The sequence below is a fragment of the Bactrocera neohumeralis genome, chromosome 6 (genome assembly GCF_024586455.1).
Source record: "Bactrocera neohumeralis isolate Rockhampton chromosome 6, APGP_CSIRO_Bneo_wtdbg2-racon-allhic-juicebox.fasta_v2, whole genome shotgun sequence".
Taxonomy (NCBI): domain Eukaryota; kingdom Metazoa; phylum Arthropoda; class Insecta; order Diptera; family Tephritidae; genus Bactrocera; species Bactrocera neohumeralis.
Window position 1 is genome coordinate 54,318,504 of NC_065923.1, and position 22,201 is coordinate 54,340,704.

Consider the following 22,201-nt stretch of genomic DNA (forward strand, 5'->3'; position numbering starts at 1 on the left):
GCGAAATTTTATAGTTTTCAACATTTTTACACGGCTTTTCGAAGTAAATATAGTTCTATATTGCATCGCTTCTTATTTTACACGGATTTCTGAGGAAAGAGTCTAAAAGAGTTGGGTGTATTAGTATGGCTGCTACGAAGTTGTGTCCATACAAAATGGACAACTGTGCTGTTTTGTGTACATGCTGGTCATTGTTATGTCGCTGCCTTCTTACAAATGTTCATGTAGTAGGATTCACGACGCCATTTACAGTTCATTGTCGTGCTGCCATGTTGTGTCGCTTTCTATGTGTTCGGAGCGTAATGTGTAAATAACATATCTGATAAACATCTAATTATTTTTACATAATTTTCTCTTTCAAGTTTCGCAGGAGTAAATATTTTACATTCAATTTCGTCACGGAATTTATTTGAAAAATGCTTGAGGCAACGAGTCATGACATATCTTTACGACAAAAATTATTTTTTGATCTTAACATAAGTATAAGATTGATTATGATAACATTTCGATTTAGCAGATTTCATTCCTTAAACGACAGATATAAATATCCTTGATGTTCCAAAACCAAATTTCTTCGAAAGAATAGCTATGCACTTATTTTACCTAAGACATAAGGAGCTGCAACGATAAACATATTAATGAAATGACTTAAACGCATTAATATTTCATTTATTTACGTACCAATTCGGATAGCAGCACATAACACCGTAAAAAAAACAAAATTGTTACGCACATCTGCTTGGGTTCGTTTTTTCTCCTCAGCAGGATCGATTTGTGGTGGCATTCGAAACATATTTCTTTTATTAATTTAACAAATTTTCTATATTAATCTTCACGTGTTTGTTGTTTAGAGAATAGAGATGCAAAACAATCGATAGTTTATTTTGACTATCGATGACTTAAGGCCTAATTAGACTTGCCAACCCTTTTCATAGAATAACTAACTTTCACTTAACAAATTTAAGCTACCCTAAACGACTATTAAAATTAACAGCCCTGTAGGGCGATTCTGTACTGTGATACAGCCACAAGTCTCTAAATTTGAAATTTTAAGTTAGAGAAATTTTTTGTGACTTGAGACGATATCGGTATTCTATAAGTAACAGTCACAAAATCTATTACATTTCATTATTCAAAGATGTTTTTGCACTTGACTGAAAATAAATAAGTATGTTGTTAACGAATATTAAATTTTCTATAACATAATCAAAAAACGTAATTACCAACAAAAATAAAAAAATGTGTTGATTTTGTTTCATAATATTTATAAAATTTATGTAAAATTGATTTATTTTTAACCTTTTCGTGTTTGAGTTACTTACAAAATATAAAAACGGCAATCGATCAATATCTATGATGAAGTTTATTCAGAATATTCAAAATGGCAAACAAGAGCTTTTTTTAGTTTTGTGACCTGCTAACTATCAGGTAACAAATTTGAAGACAATATTTTGAGACTAACCCTAAAGACTGTTTAGTGAATAGTAACTTTACCTCAAAATGTCTCAAATAGTGATTAGAGACTGCTTACATAAATTGAAATTAAATTTAAGAGGAAGAGACTGAACAGACTAGTTGGCAGGTGTTCTCAACTCTTTCCTAGTGAGGTATGACTCTGAGAATACTTCTGGGTGCACACCAGAAAATCCTTTTCGGAGGATTTCAAAAATTGCAAGAACGCCGCCAAATGGCAAAAAAAAATGAGGAGTCCACCACGAGAACAAGAGTGGCATATCCGATAGAGCGCAAAGTAGAGAATCTGTCAATAACTTTGCGAACTGGGCAGGAAAATAAAGAAGCACGAAAATATGATGTCCGGACAGAGACACATAAAACAAGCTATGCGAGAACTTGTAAGCAGCATAACGAACTTGTATGACAAAACAAATAATCCCGAAATCCAATCTAAAATAGTAATGGTAGGGAAAGCGTCACAAGTATCTCCCCAAAATACACCAAAAAGAGCACTGGAGACATCAGGCTTCCTACCACCTACGAAGAAGCCAAAAAACGTAACTCAAAAAGTGCAAGAAACATTAAGTGAAGTCATGAAAATAAATAATGAAGACACCGCAGCAAATAAACCAGCACCCGAGAAATGCGTAGACGTGGTAAAAAAGAAGAGGCCCATGGAAAAGAGATTTAGGTCGAAACCAGACGCTATAATTCTAACAAAACAGGACGGAGCCTCGTATGCAGACCAGCTCATAGAGCTAAAAAGCCAAGGAGACAAAGGAGCTGAAACTATTCAGACCCTAGAGGGAGTGGTTGGCGAGATGGCTGTAGTACAACCAAAAACACACAACGTGACTATAATGTGCAAAGATCTAGATGAGATCACTACTCCTGAAGAAATCTGCTGCGCATTACAGAAAGAGTGCTGAATGCAGAACATAGAGCCAGCTAATGTTAAAAATATTCGGAAAACAAGAAGCGGCGCTCAAATAGCCCTTGTATCCCTGTGTGCTTAAGATGCCAAGACTGAACTTAATTTTGGCAAAGTAAAGATCGGGTGGTCGATCTGTTACTTCCGGGCGATGTTACAGATGTTTCCATTCAGGTCATATGGCGCGTAAATGTTGCAGTCTGATCGACAGGTCCTTTCTTTGCACACGTTGTGGAGTATGCATTAATACACCGAGAACATTCGGTTCTAAGTACAACTGGTCCCAAATACGTGGAGGTGCTAAAAATAATTGAAAATGAGAATATTGCAGCTGAATTTAAACCACTGCGCCGCAGAACAAGCCTTGCTGCAACAAATCTTAATAGAAAGCAACATTGATGTCGCCTTTCTGAGTGAGCAATATTCCCAACGTTCGGTAAGTACTTGGATTAGAGATAGAAGTGGCAAATCAGCAATGGACAAACATTCACGTCTTGCTGCAGCGAAGCAAAAAATGGCTTTACATGGAGAGACAAATCGCCGATAATAATGGCAGGCGATTTTAACGCATGCTCTACTGCCTGGGGTAGCAGAAGTTCAAACCATCGTCGGCGCCTAGTTCTAGAATTCCTGAGCCAAACCAATCTCACAATAATGAATAGTGACACGAAAAATACTATAATAGACCTGATGTTTGCAAATGACGCACTAAGCAGACACATCAAGTGGGAGGTGCCAGAGATGTTCACAAATAGTGACCACATGGCAATCATTGCAGAAGTTTTATTCTCTCGAGACCAGGTACTCCCACGTAGTAACCCTATACAAAAACGAAGCTGGAAGCAAACAGATTTTGAGACAGTCTGGAGTGCAGCAATAGCATTAGGCGAAGGCAGCGTCCACTTAGTACCACATTGCGAAAGGAACTGGTAGCAGCATGCGACGCTACAATGCGAAGGCAAAAAATGTCACAATAAGCGAAGACCTGTATACTGGTGGAATGAAGAAATTTCCACGTTGAGAAAGCTCTGTCACTTAGCACAACGTCGCCTACAACGCAATCAAAGTAGCGAAATCGAAAACCGTCTCAAAGAAGTTTTTAAAAGCCATTAGAAGCTTCTAAAGTCAGCTATAATCCGTAGCACAAAAATATGTTTTGAAAAGACATGTAAAGAAGCGAATATAGACCCCTGGGGGACTGTTTATAAAATCTGTATGTCCAAATTCCAAAACAAGCGGCAGCAACCGAAATGCGCTCCGTTCATGAAGAAAGTCGTCGAGGCCTTATTTCCGACGCACGCCCTGATTACCAGCGCGGTGCGACGAAACAAAGCTGCTGAATCACCTCCACTGGTTACAGAAGAAGAACTATTGGCCACAGCTAAAAATCAAAAACAATAAAGCGTCTGGTATCGATGGCATACCAAACAGAGCTCTAAAGGTAGCCATAGTTTCAAAGCCCACTCTTTTCGCAAAAATGTACAACGCATGTATAAAAGAAGGGTTGTTCCCCGATCCCTGGAAAGTGCAGCGCCGGGTTTTTGTCCCAAAACCAAAAAAACACTAGATTAACCTTTTTCGTATCGACCTCTGTGTATGCTCGACACAATAGGCAAAGTGTACGAAAGCATACAAAGAAACCGCTTGGAGAATGCTATCCTGGAAGCCGGCGGACTACCAGAAACACAATACGGCTTCAGAAAACAGAGGTCTACTATAGATGCGCTGAAGGAAGTTGTCGCCACTGCGAAAAGTGCAGTAAGTGGCAAAAGATGGAAAGGTGGTACAAAAAAATATTGTGCGCTGATCACCCTGCATTCAACTCTGCTAAATGGACAAATTATATGAAATACGCACCCCTCAGTACCTCATAAATATCGTTATGAGTTATTTTGAAAATAGAAAGCTGATCTACGACACCACCGAAGGCATCAAGAGCTACCCTATTTCAAATGGTGTACCACAAGGTTCTGTTTTAGGCCCTCTCTTATAGAATCTAGTGTATGATGGGGTTTTAAGAATTCCACAACCAAAAAACATTAAGCTAATTGCATACGCGGACGACCTTATAGTCGTAGCAGTAGCTAAACAACTTGATGACCTCCAAAATAAATGTAATTTGACGAGATTATATGAACTGAGAAAAAAACTATATGGCAGCAATGGTGGCAAACCTCAACTAAAGGACGGTGGACCCACAGACTTATACCTGACATCCATACGTGAATAAGTAGACAAGATGGGGACCTGGATTTCCACCTGACCCAAATATTATGCGGTCATGGGTGCTTCAGAGGCTATCTATACAAATTTAATAATGGCGTTAGTCTGTATTGTTCGATGTGTACGGAGTCAATAGAAGACTCTGAACACGTATTTTTCCATTGTCCTCGTTTTATAAATATAAAAGAAAAGTTAGAAACAGCAATAGAAGAAGAAGAAGTTTGACTGTACCTATGTCTCAGTCCTCTGAGAAGTGGGATGCTGTTCGTGAAGCGGAAACTTCCATCGCGACAATATTAAGTCAGCTACAGTAAAATAGGCGTCAGTCCGTCCGCGCTATAGAGGAGGCGTAAAATGTCTTGTCACTCCCATGAAGTAATGCCTTATCTGGTGGTTCCATAGGAGAGTCTTGAGTTGGGAGTAGGTTAGGTTTAGCGGACTAAAGTCCCGCACTCCGGCTTTCGATGCTTCCTCCTACTACTAAAAAAAGAACGCGCTATTAGCCAACATAATAATTATAATTAAATATAGTTCATTTTGAAATTTTGTATAAAACTTACCAATCTTAATCCACATTCCTTAAATCGCACATAAAATATTTATATACTTATACCAGAGAATGTTCTCTGCTAAAGGGTAGTTTCCAGCTCGCAAGAAATGTAAAAACTTCATATAAAAAAAACGCTTAAGAAATGGTCAAGAAAATTTACCGCTAGTATGCGAGCTCTAAAGAAACTAATACTAACTTTTAATAAATTTTTCAATAAAATGCGAATATGGCAACGGTGGTTTTGCGAAGTATGAAATCAACAATTGTTTCTTGAAGGAAATTCAAAGTAATTGTCAAATTCATCGTAAATTAGTCAAAATCATTATTATGAAATATAGTTCATTTTGGAATGTTGTATAAAACTTACCAATCATCAACAACATTCCTTAAATCGCAATGAAAATATTTATGTTGCTACACACATATTACGCACAAAGTTTATTTTCTTGCTCTTCTAATGTGGATCATTCACAATGCGTAACCAGCTGTCAAAATTACTTGAAGAAATAATGTATTTTTTTTCTTGAGCAATTACTTGAGAGCTGGATACGGACCTTAACAGTCAAATCTATTGCTATTGCCAAATCGGTATGTGGGCATTTGCTATCATAACATAATCATTTGCGAAATGGCGTCGAGCAGGCAAATACGAGCTATGAAAAAGCTTAAAAATTTGAAAAGGCTTTATGAAATTCATAAATAAAAAATAAAAAAAGACTGATCTATCACACTGTTGAAGTGACAGTTCTTTGCATGAAATAGTAGTTTGCATAAAAATGTGTAGACCATGTATTAGGGGGTTTCTCTTGCTCTTGCAAGATTGCAGATTGCAAAACTCCTATACCGATATATACAAGGGTATGAGAGCACCCATTTCTGAATCTATAGATATATGATATAGTGATATATGAACGCCTGATTCGGTCAATTTATTGTGAATGATCAAAAATGATAGAAAGTGTCGGGAATGGAGATCTAATGTTCTTGACTATTTAGACGAAGAACGTTATTAACAAATGCTCAGAGTCTCAAGAGATCAATTTACGTTGCTATTGTCCTTGATCAAAGACAGTGCACAGTTTAACAATTCTCAATCCATTAGGCAATTTTCAGTAGATCTACAGTTAGCTATAACCTTATATCGTTTGGTTCATCGCATCTACGTTGAAGTCGTAGATAATTTCGTCTATCTTGGAGCCAGCACCAACACCACCAACAATGTCAGCCTGGAAATTCAACGCAGGATAACTCTTGCCAACAGGTGCTACTTCGGACTGAGTAGGCAATTGAGAAGTAAGGTCCTCTCTCGACAAATAAAAACCAAACTCTATAAGTCACTAATTATTCCCGTCCTGGTTTATGGTGCAGAGGCTTAAACGATGACAACAACTGATGAGTCGACGTTGCGAGTGTTCGAGAGAAAGGTTCTGCGAAAGATTTATGGTTCTTTGAGCGTTGACCAGGGCGAATATCGCATTCGATGGAACGATGAGCTGTATGAGATATACGATGACATTGGTCATGTTGTCCGAATGGACGAAAACACTCCAGAAGCAGAAAAAGAGGAAGACCACCACTCTTTTTGAAGGACCAGGTGGATAAGGACCTGGCTTCGCTTAGAATTTAATAAGCATTATGCAACAATTATTTAAGCCTTAAAATTTGAAATTTGTTTTTTTTAAGAAATGCATTTATAAAAAGGTTCATTTCATTTTTTATCATCCTCGTAAAATTTTAAATGCTTCTAGAGATCAAAGCCTTTACAGTGTCGGACAAAACATAAAAAATCATCATCATTTTAATTTAATCAAGTTTCCTTATATAAAAAGTTGTGACGTTATTAAAATTTCACTTATTTCGAAGAAATTAATAAAAAAGGGACCATGGCTGGAAACAAAAATTAAATTCTATTAAAACAATTAATAGTAAAAACTACTAGTAATAGTAAAACTACATGAATTTTTATGTCAACAAATTAACAGTGAGCTTTATTATAAAGAAATTTAGGAACAATGGATCTGTGGAAACTTACCATCGTGGAAGACGGCCCAAAGCTACAACACGTCATGATGATTCAAAAATACTTTGAGAACTAAAATAGTTTCCAGATTAGTCGGCAGCGAGCGTGGTTAAAGCCTTATATTTGGAAGTTACCAGCCTTACTGTACAAAGAAGCTAAAAAGTCTTTTATATCAAGAAAAAATCTACTAAGACGTATACTGGTTAGTAAAACGATGGAAAACAATACTTTTCTCTCATGAATTAAAATTTATTTTGAAATATTCAAACGGAATGAGAAGAGTTCGCCAACCAAAAGATAAAAGGTCAGATCCCCGATACTGCCAAGGTAAGGTTAAGCATGGTGGAGGTGGCATTATGGTATATGGACGTTTTTCCGAGCTTGGCCTTGAACCTCTTCATCGAATCAATTAGATCGATTCATATACAAGGATATCCTTGCGAGATTAGGAGATGATAATGTAATTCGTTGGTAGGAGTCCAATATGTTTTGTCCGACACTGTATATCAACTTGAACATACCTACCAGACGCCATTTCGATTATTTCATGATATCAAATGCCCATACAAAAACATTACCAACCTCAATAGCAATTCTTTCACATACTGCTAGCCCCAGCTGGTACTTTTCTCTCACTGAACACTCTTCACAGAGTTGCTTAGATAATTTTACATCAATCTATTGTTAAATAAATAAAAATTACTTACCATTAGCTTAGTTAATTACTAAACGGTATGGTTAATTGTGTACAAGTAGAGGTTAAACTATGAAAATTAATGGAAATTTTAAGAGGAATCTATTATAATTCAAAATCTGTAATCTTTTGACAGCGACATCTACAGTGCTTCTATAATTTTCTAGAACGAAAATAACCTTTAGGAAATTTCCAGTATCGAACGACAATAAAAAGAGAAGGTGAAAACTAGCATTTAGTACTCGATAAAACACGCTGAAGAAAAGTGATATTGTGGTAAATAAATTTTTCTTGAAAGAACACGTACACTTTTTAATATAGTAAAAAATCATATTCATGAACAGGTATTTTAAATGACTATATCCACGAAAAGAAAAATAATTATTTGATTTGAAAATGTGAACTGTGAAAATGTTAAAGATGGGATAAAGAGCAAAGATATATGTAATTGAATGAGAAAAAATATGTACCGAACACGGAAGCTGTAGTTAATCAAAATTAGTAGCACTGTTGATTTAATTCTAAGTATTTAGTAAACATAAAATCTTCCATAATATATAAATAAACTACTAATGTATATCAGAGAAGTGATTTAATATTACAATTTGATACAAGTACATACATATAAATCGAATAGGTTAGTAACAATTGTAGTACAATGTAGTTGAATAGTGGGGGGAAGCTTTCAGTCCGGTGCAAAATTTTCGTTTCGTTATCCACATGTTCGGTTTGGGGCGAGTTATTAGTTCAAAGTGTTGAGTCGCGTGGTGGTGGATGAGAATTAGGCTTGTCGAAATTGGTTTGAAACTTCTGGAAAGAAAAAGTCGTAAATAATCAATCGTTTCTTTAGATATTTTGTATTTTTTTAAATAAAAACTTAAAGAAAATGAAAGTTTTCCTGTGATTTTTCTTCTATTGTCAAAAATTATAGAATTTGTGACTCATTGTGCTGAAAGGAAAACTAGCAGTAAATCTTTCAAAGGAACGAAAGGGCAACACACTTTTAACGACGGTGCTGATTATACTACACTTGAACAGAAGTTATTAAAAAGTAATTGAGGTATCTGAAATAACGTATTGAAGAAATGTCTGTGATTGGAATCGATTTTGGCAATGAGTCTTGCTATGTTGCTGCCGCCAAGGCCGGTGGTATTGAAACCCTTGCTAATGACTACAGTTTACGTGCAACGCCGTAAGTATAATAATTATTTTCTTGTAAAATTAAGGAACATCACATAGTGCAAAATAAATGCATGTTTTAAACTATACATTTTGAGGTTATGGTTGTCTCTTATCGCCGCTGTACTCTGTCTACGACGAAAAAATAATATACATATGCCAACATATGTACATATGTATGCATAATTGCTTGGAAGAAAAATAAGTCAGACAATGAATATTGTAATATTTGTATTTAAAGTAACAATATTGGTTGAATACTTTCTTAATACAGTAATATCTGAAAAAAAATAATAATATGTATGCAATTTTCAAATAATAACTTTTTTATTGTTAAATAAACGTCTCATGTTAAATTTTATTTCTGCATCAGTAAATATCACTTAAGAATCGGACTGGGATTTAGAATAGCGTCCCCCAACCGTACGATTAGAGGAAGTTTGCCAGATATGGAAAATATATACATACATACATATATTATATATAGTTGTCATCGGCTTATGATTTTTGAGATATTAGCATTGATTAATAATGAATTTTACGTTTATATTTTGATATCAGGCGAACTTCCTCTAATTCTCGCTACTCTCTTTTTAATTCTGAATTCGGAATCCGCTATTTTAAATTTCAGTTGATAGTCTTTGTCAGGATAAAAAATCCGGGTACTTTCCGGTTACATAGACCCGACTGTTTTGGAAACGGTGAGCGTTGAGTAATTTTTGTTAGTTACACATTAAAAGATAGCTGGCGTCAACTTTAGCCGGCTTTTTTTTCTTATAAAATAAACCTGTATGCTTTATTTTCTAAAATGTTAAATTATAATAACTTTTATAGCAAAAAAAATATATATAATTTTGATGTTAAAACTACTCTTATTTTTTTTTTTGTAAGCGGTTAGGTGCATGTATAAATATATTGCTCACTGGGTTAAATAAGATAATGTCAATGCTTAACTATTTAAGAGAGTTACGAAATAAATTATATATAAATTATCAGGGAGTGTGTTATTTAATATATACTTTACTTTAAATCGCTTTTATTTTTTCAGAACCTTTGTGGCTTTCGATGGAAAGAAGCGCATTATTGGCGTGGCTGCTAAAAATCAACAAGTCACAAATATGAAAAATACAGTGAGTGGTTTCAAGCGTTTGTTGGGACGGAAATTCAACGATCCACACGTTCAACGAGAACTTAACAGCATTCCAACGAAAGTGGATCAACGTTCTGATGGCAGCATTGGCTACAAAGTTAATTACTTGGATCAGGAACAGTACTTTTCCCCCGAACAACTGACAGCAATGTTATTCACTAAATTGAAGGAAACATCGACAACTGCTCTGCAAGCACAGGTATGTTTTGGTTCTTTTTTATATAAAGTCTTCAATTTCATCTTCGTGGTTTTATTAATTGAAATTAGGTTAATGACTGTGTAATCACTTGCCCAGCATACTTCACTAACTCGGAACGTAAAGCATTGTTAGACGCTGCTCAAATTGCAGGTCTAAATGTTTTGCGCCTTATGAACGAAACGACAGCAACTGCGCTCTCATATGGTTTTTATAAGCAAGATTTGCCTGATGAAAGTAAACCACGCAATGTTGTATTCGTCGATTGTGGCAATTCTTCACTTCAAGTAAGTGTGTGCGCCTTTACTAAGGGTAAATTGAAAATGCTTGCAAGTGCATGGGATCAGATTGGGGGACGCGACTTTGACAATGTGTTGGCAGAACATTTTGCCAAAGAGTTTTACGATCGTTATAAGCTGAACGCCAAGACAAATCCTCGTGCTTATCTACGTTTGCTTACTGAAATTGAGAAATTGAAGAAGCAAATGTCTGCGAACAGTACAAAATTGCCTATAAATATAGAATGTTTTATGGATGATGTTGATGTTTCTTCGTCAATGCAACGTTCCCAGATGGAGGATTTATGTTCTCATTTGTTTCAACGAGTAGAGATGACGTTCATTAAACTGTTACAAGATTCCAAGTTGTCGCTGGATGACATACACTCAGTTGAAGTTGTCGGTGGTACTACTCGTATCCCGGCCATAAAGCAACTTATTGAACAGGTAATAAACATAGCTAATATGAAGCTTACGATTTTTTGATATTCAAAAGTTATTATTAATACATTAATCAATGTTTAGGTATTCGGAAAACCTGCTAGTACCACATTGAATCAAGATGAGTCGGTTTCACGCGGTGCCGCATTGCAATGTGCAATCATGTCACCAGCAGTTCGAGTCCGCGAATTTGGTGTAACTGATATCCAAAATTACGCTGTTAAAGTGAGTTGGGATGGTGAGGGTTCTCAAGCCGGCGGTGAAATCGAAGTATTCCCAGCTTTTCATTCCGCTCCGTTCAGTCGCTTACTAACATTGAACCGAAAAGAACCCTTCTCAATGACAGTGCAATATGCACAATCTATACCCTTCCCAGATCCAGTTATAGGAAAATGGTTTATTAAAGATGTTAAACCAAATGAACGTGGAGAGCATCAGGAAGTTAAAGTGAAAGTCCGCATCAATCACCACGGTCTGGTATTGATTTCTAGTGCTTCTCTTGTTGACAAGAAAGAAGAAGAAACTGCCAATGCTGGAGTTACTGCCGGCGAGCAAAATTTAGCACCTAGCAGTGAAGAAAAGGGGAATGCTGGCGATCAACAACAGCAAACTGGTAACGCTGGTGAACCTATGGATGTACAGCAAGAGGTGAGTTCAAGTGTGTAAAATAAGAAGCATTGTTAATTTGTGTATATTTATTTGTTATTCATTTGAATACATGGAATAGGATATGCATTTCCTTGCTTATCGAGTTTTTGTATATAACTGTAATTTTGTTGTGCTTTTAACGATAAAAACCACCACCATGTCTGTATGAGTAGTTTCCTTGTAGGTTGTTGCAATTCAATATTTCAATCAAAATCAATCAAGAAATTGAATATTTTATAACAAGCACAGCTCTAAAATAACCATTGACGAAAAAACTATTACGCGTCATATATAGCCAATCATAAAATATTTATAATAGGCGTAAGAATGCTATGTAAGCGGGGAGACTTGAATATCTTTAATATGAAGTCTTCACTGATTGATTAGAATCCTCTTTAAACACAGGGTGGCGCATAAATCATGCTTAAAAAACAAACCGTAATAATTTGTTTTAATGAATGCATTCCTTTTAAAATTACCCAAAAAAAAAAAAATTATGGTGCAGTCAGATCAGGTGACTTTGGGTCCAGCGGAAAGAGAAGTTTCTTGACATTAATTTGTTTTCAAATTTTCTTTGGAGCTCTGCAATAATCAGTCTGGCTATGTATGTGTGCAGTTGCTTCATCTTGCTGAAACCAAACGCTATTGAAAAGGTTACTTCTTCGACGCAGTTCTATGTAAAAGAACTTATCCAATATCTTTAAATAACGGTGCCCAAAGAGGGTTACTGTTACACCGTTTTCTTCAAAGAAGTATGGCTCGACAATACACTTTGATAACACTGCCCATCACACACTGACTCATTCTGGGTGAAGTCCTCTCTCGTGGATTATTTCTGGATTTAATTCACTCCATATACGGTAATGTTGCTAGTTTACATTTCCGTTTAGATCAAAATGGGTCTCATCAGACATAAACAGACAATTTATCAAGTTATTGTCTTTATCGGCTATTTCAATCGTTTTTTTTGGCAAAATTCCAAGAGAATAAGCAAATGTAGAGTGCTTCACCGGCTTGTTATTTGAACTTTGTACGGAAAAAGATTTAAGTAAAGTCCATTGTAATGACCGTCTGCAAATTTCAAGTTGCGCCGAAGAGTTACTAGCCGAAACTCTTGGATTTGCCTGAATTGACGATACAACAGCCGCGATTGTTACTTGAATACGAATATACGGACCTCGATGGTACGGTCTTCTTGCTATACTTCCAGAATCGAATAAATAAATAATAACCTGCCAAATAAAAAAGTAAGTCAATTACTCACAAAGCAAAAAAGTTATTACATTTTTTTTTTGTATCACGGTTCGTGCGCCTTCCTGTATTTGAAGTTCTATGGATAGTTTTATCAACAGTTTTTTTTTTTAATTCAAACATTCGAACATATATGTATGTATATATATACAGAGTTTGTCCGAAAAGCAATAGGACTGATTTTCTTCCACCGCGACTGCACTTCGGAGCATGCGCGTACCGACTGGATTCGGTAGAAGGTGTGTGTGAGTGGTGCCTCGTGTGCGCAAAGTTTTGTACTCAGACCGTCGACTAAGTATTCGTTTAATTGCCCAGATGTTAAATTTATCAAACTCTGTGGTTCATGATTCATGCACAAGGTGTGCGCGAAGATGGTCCCAAAAGTGCTCACTGACGATCAGAAATTGCGGCGAGTGGAAGTGTGCCAAGAAAATTTGAACAAGTGTGAAAGTGACCCCGAATATTTAAATAATGATGTGGTGATTGAAGATGTGGCTCCCCCGAACTTTTTTTTTGTTTTCTTGCCTAAAAAGGCCGATGAAAGGCAAGCATCCAGGGGATCCAAGCAGCATGCACCTCGGTTCTCAAGGCTATTCCGGAGAATGCCTTCCGTGACGCCTTCAATGCTTGGAAATCGCGCTGGTAGCGCTACATCGACGCAGAAGGAGCCTATTTTGAAAAGTTTTAAAGAATTGTGGCGATTGGTTCAATACATTTTTGTAAATTCACTTAGTCCTATTACTTTCCGGACAAACCCTGTATACATTTCCTATTCTTTGGTATCTGTAAATGAAGCAAGCAAGTACGTAAATATTTCCCATTGATACATATTTAGATAAAATAATTATTATTTTCGAATATGAAGGCGATATTTAAAATAAAGGCACAAATACTGATTACTGCAGAAGTAATTATGCATATATTTATGAGTTTATTTACGATTTTTTATTCTCTTTTTGTTGTAGATATTTTAGTAGTAATTTTCCTAGAGCGTACATTCGCGCATGTATTTATTGTAGATATACTATACATACAGTTATGGACAGAGATTTAGCGCACTTGCATTCATAATTAGAAATATTGCTGTTTCTACAAGAGAGCGATATTTCCATAGATTTATTATTAGGAGATCAATACTGCTTCTCACGCCTCTTTAACTGCGTGGAAAATAACCGTTATCATTTCCATTCAGATGTTGCTAATATGTTTTTTGTTAAATTACGTCATAAATTCATTGGACAATGATTTAGCGCACTTATAGTTTTCGATCATTAGTTATGTTTGATTTAACAAATAACCGTTCTCAGTTGTGTAGTTGTAATGAATAGTTAATTTTATTACAAATTTTAATTAAACGCCAAAATAAAACTACTGTTAATTTGAAAAAAAAGACAAATTATTTGGGACCTTTACAAAAACGGTACAAACCAAGTAAAAATAGCTAATATTGTACTCAATTAACATTACATGAAAATGTTAAGAATGACCCCAATCTGTTATCCCATAACATAATTTGTAAGGCGCCGCGTCGCAAAACAACCCAACGCGATTGTTAGAGAATGTAAAGCTGATACTTTCAAATCCTCTCAGGCAATAATGGTCGAAATCAAGGCAGAATTGGGCTTAAACATGTCAAGTAGACCAGTACGGAGACGTTTAAATTAAAATAATTTCTTTAGGCGTGTGAGCATAAACAAACTAATACTGTCGAAAAATAATATAAATAAATAAAGTACGTTGGCCATTTGCTCATAGTCACAGATCAAAAGATTTACATTTTTGGAAAATGATACTTTTTTACGGATGAAATTGAAATAAACCACATTGGCCCTGATGGAAAACATTTGTACATCAAGAGAAACCCCAAAAAGTCAATCCAAGATATACCAAAAAGACCGTAAAGCACGGTGGAGGAAATTTAAAAGTTTGGGGTAGTTTTCCTGCCTTGGATTTAAAAAAATACTAAAGAAAATATGGATAAATCACATCTTAATTAATATACTAAGGAATACGATAGAGCCCTTTACCTATAATGTTATGCCAGCAAATTGGATCTTTATGCACGATAACGATCCCTAGCATATTGCCAGTTCACGCAAAAAAAAGTTCCACTTGTTGATTGGCCAACGCAAAATCCAGATCTAAACCCGATCAAAACTTGTGGAATGAAGTGAAAGGAAAAATTGGGCAAATAAAATTTTCAAATTGCAACGATCTTTGGGCAGGAGTAGAGGAGGCATGGAGCTAAATACTTGTCCAAGTCAAATAGTAAAGTATATTTATTAAAAGAAATTAAGTATTTTGAATTATTTTAGTTGTTAGTGAAGTAATAAATAGCTTTTGTTCAATATAACGGTTTTACTTTCTTTAACTGTAACGTTATTAAGTAATGTATTTCACAATGAGAAAGTGCGTTAAATCTCTGTCCATAGCTGTATGTATGAGGTCTGTTCAAAAAATAAGGTGAATTTTCAAATTTCGCGTGCTACGTACATTCGATTATCGGTTTTTATTTATTTCTTTTGTTACACGCGTCTCGAACATATCGCACACTAACAAAAAAGCCACAACCCAAAAATTTTCAAAATCAATTCATAGTACACCTATCTACCTACCCAAGAAATTTGATTGACATATTGACACCGTTCGTCTACTTTTGTGTAAATTGCGGCGTTCATGTCGCTGGTACAGTATCAACTGAAGAGTCCATTAGTAGTTGTTGCGCTATTGCTGAAGTAAATGAAGTGTACTAATGTAACAAAATAAAAAGATCGATAAAATGTTATGTTATTTTTTGAACAGCCCTGGTTTTTTGAAATAATTCTTAACAAAATGAAAAATGCTATGGAAATTATTTACCGTTTAGTTTTTCAAGTTTTATTTTTTTAATAATGATATATGTATGTATGTACATAGGTGCTTGTACCTCAATTTATTTAAGTTAAAACATAAACTGCAAAAACAAACAAAATATATGTATGTATATGTGTACATTAAGTCAAATAGTTTGCTGTAAGACTAGTTGACAAGGGATGCGAGACGACAACCCATCGAATTTTTTTCGACGCTGTGATAAAACTAGCTTGTTTTTATGAATGGGCAAATTGTTTTCATTCTGTGCAATAAGCTCCATCAATAAAATATTTTTCTTTTCTAATATGATTGAAGCAGTAAGTTGAGGAAAAATTCATTCAATTGGTTTGTTTTAACCACCACGAAGGCAGATATACTGTCCAGCATGCATGAGTCATGAGTAATCATCTCTTTGCTTGCATGAACTCCACTCATCTATAACCCCTCTTCCTATGGTCCGAACCCTTCGAAACAGCATGTTTTCTGGGCCTACCGTTAGATGACTTCGATGACAACTCTAATCTCTCTCACTCTAATCTTGCCACCTAAGCTGGGATTAGATAACATAGAATAACAACGACATACATACATATGTATATGTATGTACATATCTGAATTTTTTTCAGAACCCTGAAAAGGAAAATTATTTATAATTAAAGTATTCAGGAGGCACACCCTCGAAGTTTATTTAACGCGACGTATTAAAAAAATATTAACAGTAATGCCAAAAAAAAAAATTTGGGGCATTTCATATTTGTATTGGAAGAGGAATATGGGAAAACAATGGGCGTTTTCGGTAAGGCAAATTGCGCAGTGCGCATAATGCAATCTGTTCGAAAAAGTAAAACTGTAATTTTTTCTATAATGGAAAGTTTGATATCACTGTCGTAGCTGTGGCGCAAAAACGCACAAAACTTGCAACATTTGAAAAGTAGTTGCACAGAAATTGGCAACGAAACCATCCTATGCTGTGTAAAATGTCATTGCTAGCTAAAATGTTAAATTAAGTTAAATAATTTTATTATATTTGTGATTTTTTTTTTTATTTTAATGTTATGGTAGAAAGAGCTTACGTAAAATTTTTGCACAATCCATTTGACTTTAATGCATCACTATTAAAATAAAAAAGCCCAATGTGGATATATTTCGCATATTTTTATTTTTGAAAATGCAAATTTTCAAATGCGCAGTTTCGTGGAGGGCATCAGCCAGTATAAAATCAGCAGTGCAAACCAGTTTTAACTCAATTTCCGAAAAAGCCCAATGTGCCATAAAAACATTAGAAACATTTTTATTGTTACGATGTCATAGCCATTAAAAATAAGAACTTAAATATCAACTATTTCCGGAGATTGACCAAAAAAGCAAATAAGAATGGTGGAAGGCCTGTTCATTGACATCTATCTCACTAAAAATCGGTGAGCTTTTTTAAAATAAGTGCAAATGACCGATATATAGTAGTACTAAATAATTATTAATATTAACCATTTCTATTTAGTTATTTTTGTTAGAAAATATGTTTATTTGGCATACAATTAATAGACAGGTGAATATTTTAGTTAATGTGCATTTCAATTGTCTAAACCATTAATAGATATTTTTTTCTTAAATAGATTCAAGAATTTTGAACCCATAGTTAGTTGTATCACAAAAGAAAACAAAATATTTATTCCTGTAAATTATGGTGTTTTCTTTTTGAAGGGAAGTGATTGACAAAAGTATGTATAATATATATATGTATTTAGCAGCATTACCATTTGTTTTTCATTTCCTCCTTGCACTTATTCATGAGTTTATTGCAACTGTCCTTTAACCATCTGCCTGTTTTTTATTACTTCTTTCGCTTAAACTGTTTTGTTTGGTCCCAGATCGCAAGTCTAGTGAGTTGGTGAAGTTATTACATCAGTATACAATTGACTCATTCAATTTTGATTGATTTGTTTGTTGTTTTATATAATTGCGTAGGCATGTTATGAAAATGAGGAAGATAATAATACATCAACAGCCTCATCACCTGGAGGACAAGGGTGGGCTCAGCGGGTCAAAGGCTGGTTTAGTTCGGTACGTTTTCTAGCAATTACCAAAGTAAATATTAAAATATTAAAAAAAGTTCATGAGTCTTCTAAAATTGTATTTATTAACATTGATCGATTATTAAAAATCAAAAAACATCTAATATGAATTTAACTACATACATATATGTACCTGTTGAATTGAGAAAGAAGACCGCTCACAAGCCATGCCTACACCCTGTGTGCCCCAAATATCAATAGTATTACATTTCACAAAATGAATTTAAACCAAACTACCATATATGTATATGTACTTTAACATTTATCGATATAATTTTCTTTTAAAACCATCATACTACTCAATTTATAATTCTATTTTAAACCGATATACATTTGCGTACTTGTATGAAAAGTTACGTGTTAGTTTAAATTGATTTGAATTAGTACTTGTTTTTATCCATATTAATTAAAATTGTATAAAGTAAAGATTTATAACACAACTTTATTGTTATTTAACCAGAAATCACGGCAGGGTTTTGCTTACTGATTTCCAAGGCAATTTTGACGTTTTAAAATTCCTATAGGCTGTTGCTGTATGAGCTGTTTCCTTCCTTTGCATTCATTTACATGAGGATATCTTCTTTTTAAATTATAAATATAATTATATTTGTAGAATACAATTGTATTCTCGGCAAGTCATAAATGTGCATTGTTCTGTTATTTTCAGGGTTCTGACAAGAAAAAGAAGAGCACTAAATTAATAGAGCTTCCAATGGAAGTGAAGACTCATGGTTTCTCATCACCAGACTTGCAGAACTTGGTACAACAAGAGGCTAAAATGATTGCAAATGACGCCCGGGAGACCCAACGCGTTGATGCTAGGAATGCCCTTGAGGAATATGTGTACGACATGCGTAACAAACTTCAGGTAAGCATTTACTATTAACGATGTTGTAAATTAAAACTTGTTTTGACATTTGATGCGATTTTGCTATGTTTTTAAAGATAACATACATTGTTAATTATATTAATTTCAAAAAGGAGTGCGTTGATATCTTACATAGTGACCGTTTAAAATGTTCAATTAATTTCTTGTTACGAAGAAAAACTAAATGGCAAAGTTCAAAAACCGAACTTTTATACTAATGCAACTAGCAAGAATCAAAGCTAGGGAAATACCTCAAGTCGCAAAACGACATAATTGTTTGGATTCCGATTCTCTTGTTAATTAACTATATATGTATCGGGATTTCCAACCAATAGAAAATATGGATTTCTAAGTGTAGTTTCGGCTATTTTAAATATGTCAGATTCTGTAATTTTTTTACAATTTCATCATGGACATATATACGCACGAACAACATTATCAAAGTAAATACTAAAATCATCTTCTGCGATGGGGCTCATTTTCGTCTGAGTATTGCGGTAAATGAACTAAATTGTCGATTCTGGTTTTTGGGCGGGTGGAATCATCGGTCCGTACTTCTTTTGAAATTAAGCTGGTGACTGCGTTACTGTCAATGGAGAGCGGTATAAATAGATGATAACCAACTTTTTATGACCGCAATTGGAAGAAGTTGGCCGTGACAACATCTGGTTCCAACAAGTCGGGGCTACGTGTCACACAGTATCGAAACAACCGAATTATTGCGCGATAAGTTTAGAGATTCGATTATTTCAAGAAATTGTGACATTTAATGGCCTCCAAGAAGATGTGATTCAACAGTATTAGACTACTTCTTGTAATAAACCAGACTTTCTTCAAGCTTTAGAAGTCAATATTGAACGTGCTATTTATGATGTACGACTTGATTTAGTGGAAAAAGTAAATAAAAAACATTTGAAATCGATCAGGCGGGTCCTGAGATATGTGGTTTCACCTAAAAGTGGGCGGTCCACGCCCATTCTCCAGTTTTCACTCTTAGTAAGCCTTCTCATACCATCTTGTATGTGGAATTTGTTGTCTCTCAACAACCACACAGATACGCTTTTTCCAAAAGGCCATCTTACTTGGACAATCAAATCCTTTCTCATGGACTTTAGCTAAAATAATAATATAACAAGATGTACATCATTTGTATATATTAATACTTGTATATTTGTAAATATTAATCTTAAACAATGATTTCTTTCAGGGTGGTCCACTTGAACGTTATGTTTTGGAAGCAGACCGTGAAGCCATTTGCTCTCAACTTAATGATCTCGAAAACTGGTTGTATGAGGAGGGAGAAGATTGTGATCGTGATACGTATGTTAATAAATTGAAAGGACTTCATACCCAAACAGATCCTATCAAAGAACGCGCTAATGATTACGAGAATGCTCCAACCGCATTTGACGAACTTAACCATAGCATCCAAGTAGCGCGCGCTTCTATAAATGAGTTCAAAAAGGGCGCTCCTAAATATGATCACCTAACAGAGGCCGAATTCTTGAACATCTCTGAGGCAGCCGATAAAGCGCAGAAGTGGCTAGATAGTAATATGGCAAAATTTACACAAACGCCACGCATGCATGACAGTCCTGTCAAAGTTGCCGATATACGCCATGAAGTACAGACGCTGAATGCTTGCGTCAATTCGGTTATTAATCGTCCTAAACCAAAACCAGCTGCGAAACCAGCGCCTGCGAAAGATGCCAATGCAGCGGGAGCGGGCGAGCAGAATGGTGAAAATGCAGAGAAAGAAAACGATAAAACAGCACATAATCCAATGGATGATGCTACCATGGATGTGGAATAAATAAAACAAGAACTAGTTGCTTTTGTGGTGGGGGTGTTTATAGAATGTAAGTCGTCCTGCCTATACGTTAGGAAGCCAGAAAATATAAAACAAACACGAGCTTTTTTCTGCTTTGAAATAACAAAATGCGTATGATATCTGTGGTTAGGCGAGCATCGAATTAAAAGTGAAGTGAGAGTGAGAAGAGGGATATATCTTCGTAATATTGCAGTTGGGGGCGATAATAGGTACCAATATTGCCACTGAGAACAGTCAGTAAATATTGAGATAAAAATAGAAAACAAACGCCGTGTGAATTCTGTTATTACTTACATACAAACTCAATTAAAAGAAATTCAATATTTGCAATAAAAATAATGATTTTAATTTTTACTAATTTAATAAAATATTGACCAAATAACATATAACCGAAAATAAATCAATTCCTAAATATCAGGTGCAAATCAGATTACAATCAATGCTTTGGCTAAAAACTCTTAATCTTTGATTCACAAAAATGCTTTCAACTTATTATTTTGTCTATTGAAATTGGAGTAAATATATTTTTTTAAATTAATATTGTATAAGCAAAATAATCACTGAGTCCTCCTAATAATGTTTTCCCTTAAAGAAACAAATTAAATTACAAACAGCTCGAATGGGAAAATTTTATATTCGCAGAAATACCGAGGATTCAGCGACAGCTAATATTGTATCAACTTTATGTTGATGAATTTCAGAATTTGTAAAATTCTTGGCATTTTTAGAATGTAATTTAAATTTATCAGACACCATATAATTTTATTTATATTACCACATGGACCGCCATTGGAGATGCAATGCACCATACGATGATGACATTTCTGTTGCTTTACTTTTAAGCTTATGAACAATTATGTAGGTATGAAGAAGTGACAGCTATAAACTTACATACATACGTATTATCACATTGCAAAGCGCATTCACGTAATAATTAAGGTTATGTATGTATGTACAATGTAATTGAATTAATTGCTGCGGTATTAATTTCTAGAATTTAGCAGATTTTTCAAATAATAAAATTTACAGTTTGGACTAAATTGAATTTATAAAGGAATACACCTAATCTAATAAACTAAAACGAAATAAACAACACTCAACAACAATTGCTGGTTGCATTTGGTCATTTATTTTACAGAGGGTAAAAGAAATTAGATTATTATGTGACTGGACATCTCAGTTCTATACTTGGCGGTAATCTATGTACACCCGCGGCCAAGCGTAACAACATATTCAAAAAGAATAACGGGAAATCTAATATAGCGTCGGTCCACCTCTAGCGGATATTACAGCTTCGATACGAGCAGGCATTGACCCAACAAGTTTCTCCAAAACACTACTTGAAATTTCCTCCTTCCAAACACTTTTTAACATTTTTTTTCGGACTTAACGATTGATATATGTTTGACACAACTTATTTTTTTTAATATTTTATATTTGTGTAAGTCAAAGATCACCTCGTTAAAACTTAACGGAAAAATTCCATTACCGCAACAAGTACCGTTACAATGAGTGATAGAACACGTGTTCGCTAGAAATTTCTTAATGGTAAGTTACGCTT

General features: G+C 34.8%; 2 protein-coding genes across 7 annotated transcripts; one reads left to right on the forward strand and one right to left on the reverse strand.

The window, feature by feature from the left end:
- Positions 1 to 386: 386 nt before the first annotated feature.
- On the reverse strand, positions 387 to 874 carry LOC126762386 (uncharacterized). The gene is made up of 2 exons (XM_050479112.1): positions 682 to 874; positions 387 to 618 (listed from the first exon to the last, which is right to left on the reverse strand). The coding sequence occupies exons 1-2, from the start codon at positions 791 to 793 to the stop codon at positions 587 to 589; spliced, it is 144 nt and encodes a 47-aa protein (XP_050335069.1). The 5' UTR covers positions 794 to 874; the 3' UTR covers positions 387 to 586.
- Positions 875 to 8,039: 7,165 nt separating this feature from the next.
- Positions 8,040 to 21,746, forward strand: LOC126762283 (heat shock 70 kDa protein 4). 6 transcript variants are annotated; one of them, XM_050478941.1, is made up of 8 exons: positions 8,040 to 8,149; positions 8,805 to 9,065; positions 10,101 to 10,401; positions 10,470 to 11,123; positions 11,202 to 11,765; positions 17,835 to 17,930; positions 18,609 to 18,809; positions 20,017 to 21,746. In XM_050478941.1, exons 2-8 carry the CDS (start codon positions 8,959 to 8,961, stop codon positions 20,620 to 20,622), a joined length of 2,529 nt encoding a protein of 842 aa, XP_050334898.1. In that variant the 5' UTR covers positions 8,040 to 8,149; positions 8,805 to 8,958; the 3' UTR covers positions 20,623 to 21,746. The 6 variants fall into 6 exon arrangements, with proteins under 6 accessions (XP_050334898.1, XP_050334897.1, XP_050334900.1 ...); XM_050478940.1 differs by having other exon boundaries at positions 8,050 to 8,217; XM_050478943.1 differs by lacking the exon at positions 8,040 to 8,149 and adding an exon at positions 8,490 to 8,510.
- Positions 21,747 to 22,201: the final 455 nt, after the last annotated feature.